General features: G+C 44.1%; 1 protein-coding gene across 1 annotated transcript in view; it reads left to right on the top strand.

Annotated features, from left to right (window-relative positions):
* The first annotated feature begins 231 nt into the window (after positions 1 to 231).
* LOC107574085 (trichohyalin-like) overlaps positions 232 to 2,951 on the top strand; it is an 8,537-nt gene continuing 5,817 nt past the window's right edge. The window contains exons 1-2 of the mRNA XM_016260555.1: positions 232 to 343; positions 2,304 to 2,924. Coding sequence (XP_016116041.1) covers positions 232 to 343; positions 2,304 to 2,924 — 733 coding nt within the window. The remainder of the gene's footprint in view (positions 344 to 2,303; positions 2,925 to 2,951) is intronic.

Genomic DNA, 2,951 nt, shown 5'->3' on the forward strand with positions numbered 1-2,951 from the left:
GCCGCCACCTCAGGAGGTTCTGCAGCGGATGCCGCCACCTTTGGAGGTTTTGCAGCGGAAGCTACCACTTCTGGAGGCACTGGATTGGATTCATGGACAGGAGAGGCCTTTGAAGCAGACTCATGGATAGGAGAGGACTCAGGAGCAGACTCGGGGACAGGAGAGGCCTTAGGAGCAGACTCGTGGACAGGAGAGGCCTCAGGAGCACAGTGTGCAGCCCACACGCTCAAAATGGTGACCGCCATCACAGGAAGGGCAGCAGAGTGTGGCATGACCTCTAAGATGGCGGGGCTTGAGAGTGCTGATGTCACCGGAATGCCTGCAGCTTGCACCGACATCAGAGGTGGGTCCATCACACTAGCAATCAAACCTTTCAGTCTTGGACCAAGCTCCGCATCCGAATCAGGCGTGGCGGCCATCTTGGCCGGGGACTCAGGCGTGGTGGCCATCTTGGCCGGGGACTCAGGCGTGGCGGCCATCTTGGACTCAGGCGTGACCGGCATGATGTGAGCAGGCTCTGGCTTGGCAGACGTGACATGAAGAGGACTTGGCGTAGCAAACATGACGGGAGCAGGCTCTGGTTTGGCAGACGTGACGTGAGCAGGCCCTGGGGTAGCAGACATGATGTTATCAGACTCTGGCTTTGCAGACATGATGTGAACAGGTTTTGACTTGGTAGATATGACATGAGTAAACTTTAACTTAACTGGCATGATGTGAGCAGGTCCTGGAGTAGCGGGCATGACGTGAGCAGGCTTTGGTGTAGCAGGCATGACGTTAGCAGACATGATGTGAGCAGGCTATGGCTTGGCAGGCATGACGTGAGCAGACCTTTTGGAAGTGTCATGTTCCTTCTCCATGACACCCACAGTGAAAGCAGATCCACTCAGTCACAATCCAAAGTCTATGTACTGTTCAAGTGACCAGTGTGGGGTATTGCGTGGCATTAATTGAGAAATGTCATGAGATAGTCCAAAATGGAAAGTGTTCTTGAGAGCAACATCGTTAAAGTTCACCTGATAACAAAGTTCACAACAATCACTCACGTAATCCTCTATAGGCCTATCACCTTGACGAAGGCAGAGGTCCATTGTAGAGGTCGTATATTCTGTAATGAATCAGTCACTGAGGGCGAGCGTAGTGAAGAACCCAAGTGCAGTTTATTTACAGTGATCCAAACAATATCCAAACAAGATACACAGACTTGACTTGACGAGGCACAAACAGACTATGACTATGGGAACATGATGGCTACTTATAGCAAACAAGAGGGTCACAAGACAAGAACAAACCAATGGGAAACAAGACACATGACTAAGACAAACAATCAGAACATGACACAATGAACATGAATACATGAGGGTGAGGGAAGCATGACACAAACAGGGACCAAACTACAAAATAAAAGACATGAAAACATGAACAAGAAACACAACCCAAAACACCACATTACACTTATATTTGTATCTAAATGTAATGGCACTGTCTCTTGCACTTGATTGCTTGTAAATATTGTTTATATTTTTGCATTTTCAAATGACAAATTACTTGTATTTTAATTAAATACATTTCTCACACCAGTATTTTGTATTTAAAATTAAATACATTTGATGAGAAAGTATTTGTAATTTGTAACTAAATACTTTTTGATGTAATTGTGCCCATCTCTGATCATCGCACAGTGTGTTTGCAGCTACGGTCCACGTTTACTGACCAGCCAATAAAAATGCGACATGGCGCTAAACATAAAACTGCTTACCTCAAGCTCTTATGCCTTCCTCTTTTGCCGCTTCCAATTTTTTTCAGCACACATAAAAACTACAACTGCTAAAGTGTGATTTATCATGCTCTTTTTGTTTACCACTAGTGCATGCTGATGACGTTTATTCTTCTATAGAAACGTGTGTTGTATCTTATGAGTCAATAGGTGTCATCATCGTACAGTCTACACACATGTTGTAGTCAAGTTTATTACATCCATGTCGCACAGTGTGACATGCAGTGATCTTATAGGATTGCTAAAATCGTGCAGTGTCTCAGGCTTAACATTAGGCAACTTTTAACTTTATACCCTGGAACTGGCTCACCATCCGCCTATAACTCAGAACTTTTTCTTCAGTGTTTCCACAAGAGTATGTGTTTTTGAGTATATTGTTTTTTGACTTTTTTTACTTGTGGGAAAGTAGTAAATCACAGTACAGCTGTGATAACAGTAATTCAAAGATGATGGGAATGCAACATTAATCTAACTTTAAAAAAAAGTTTAAACCACATTGTTAAACTAGTTTATTCTGTTGACACAGATTCAGAGGGTGTGATGCTGAATCTGGTTGTGTGCGGGAGTAACAGAGAATTAAAATCCTTCATATTAAACCTGATCCTGAAGCAGAGCGAGAGAAGATCCGAGCTGAGCTCCGAGTGTGTGAGGAGAGACGTGGAGCTTGATGGACGTCTGATCAGTCTGGTGGAGCTTCCAGCTCTGTTCAACACTCAGCTCTCAGAGGAGGACGTGCTGCGTCAGACTCACCGCTGTGTGTCTCTCTGTCATCCTGGAGTTCATGTGTTCATCCTCATCATTCCTGATGCTCCACTGACTGATGAAGACAGAGCAGAAATAGAGAAGATCCAGAGGATCTTCAGCTCAAGAATCAACAAACACATCATGATCCTCATAAAGCAGAATCCAGAGCATCAGACAGCAGAACTCAATGAAGAAACACAGTCTGTCATTGAGAGATTTGGAGGACGACATCATATCATTGACCTGAACACACAAGTGTCTGTGTTGATGGAGAAACTGGAGCAGATGGTTGAGGAAAATAGTGGTGTTTGTTTCTCCACAGAGACACAGATGGAGAAACTAGAGAAATTTGAAGAAATGAAGAGAAGAATTAATTCATTAGAGACGTGGTTTCAATCACAAGGTAATGATCAGAAAATCTGCATTGATT

Source organism: Sinocyclocheilus grahami, unplaced genomic scaffold (genome assembly GCF_001515645.1).
Source record: "Sinocyclocheilus grahami isolate Dianchi unplaced genomic scaffold, SAMN03320097.WGS_v1.1 scaffold2113.1, whole genome shotgun sequence".
Taxonomy (NCBI): domain Eukaryota; kingdom Metazoa; phylum Chordata; class Actinopteri; order Cypriniformes; family Cyprinidae; genus Sinocyclocheilus; species Sinocyclocheilus grahami.